The sequence below is a fragment of the Sinocyclocheilus anshuiensis genome, unplaced genomic scaffold (assembly GCF_001515605.1).
Source record: "Sinocyclocheilus anshuiensis isolate Anshui unplaced genomic scaffold, SAMN03320099.WGS_v1.1 scaffold42, whole genome shotgun sequence".
Lineage (NCBI taxonomy): Eukaryota > Metazoa > Chordata > Actinopteri > Cypriniformes > Cyprinidae > Sinocyclocheilus > Sinocyclocheilus anshuiensis.
The window spans coordinates 562,710-563,714 of NW_015546057.1; the positions used below are offsets into that span (position 1 = coordinate 562,710).

At 30.8% G+C, this 1,005-nt stretch overlaps 1 protein-coding gene across 1 annotated transcript in view; it reads right to left on the minus strand.

The window, feature by feature from the left end:
- The window catches only part of LOC107699343 (arf-GAP with coiled-coil, ANK repeat and PH domain-containing protein 3-like), a 93,971-nt gene that overhangs the window by 14,103 nt on the left and 78,863 nt on the right, over positions 1–1,005 (minus strand). The window contains exon 13 of the mRNA XM_016500574.1: positions 849–960. Coding sequence (XP_016356060.1) covers positions 849–960 — 112 coding nt within the window. The remainder of the gene's footprint in view (positions 1–848; positions 961–1,005) is intronic.

A 1,005-nucleotide genomic window follows, 5' to 3' on the forward strand; every position in this document is an offset into this window, starting at 1 on the left:
ATATATAAACACGTCATGTGGTGCGACCAACATATAGGGAAAAATAACTCAGAAATCAGGAAATGATATCATGACTGTGTGTAAAAGCCAATAAGCCTCTTAAAATAATTTTACCTTTTTATGATAGTTCAGTGGATAGTTAAGTGGCGCGAATCCCCCCCAAAGGAATTATAGTTATGAATTAATAATTTATGATATTTATTAAAAAAGAACTATGTTTTAAAACTTTTTGTTATGTTTTATAAAACGATTGTTAAGACATGTTTTTAGAGGGGTATGAAGTCCTTCACAGCTTATAAATAAAAATTTGTCCTGTCATGTGGTGCAACCAACAGAAAAAAAAACAAAAAAAAACAGGAAATCATATCATAGAAAGGACCCCTGAAAATGTGTCAAGGCCAATAAGCCTCTTAAAACAAAAGTTAGTTTAGCTAGTAAAATGTCATTTGATGCTACTCAAACAATGATATTTATGAGTTAATAATATATGATATTTATAAAACAAACAAACAAACAAAAACCTTACCATAACTTTTTGGAAAATACTGATTAATGATTACATTCAAGATGTAAGGAAAATTATACATTTTACTGTACTTGGTTACAAAACATAACCAAGCAATAATAAATGTAAACTTTCTTCAAAACTACAAAAAAAAAAAAATCTAATGAAATATACCTTTCCAATGAACGTCAAATATTTTTACTTCTCTACATTGTAGATGCACTTATTCGTCATTAACCCAATTTCAAACTTTGATCTAACCTTTACAATAACTTTTTACCACTTTACATTACATTTTGATGTATAATCCCATGTATTAATGTGACAGAGTAGTTGGACTGACCTCAATGTAATAGTTCTCAGAAATTTCCCTGTAGGCAGAAGCAATGCTCGCCTGAACTGCTTGAATCCAAGCTTGACGGAGTTTCTCAGATTCAGCCTGCAGCATACAGCTCCTGATAGGGGTTGATCTGACATTAGATACTGTACACTCACACACA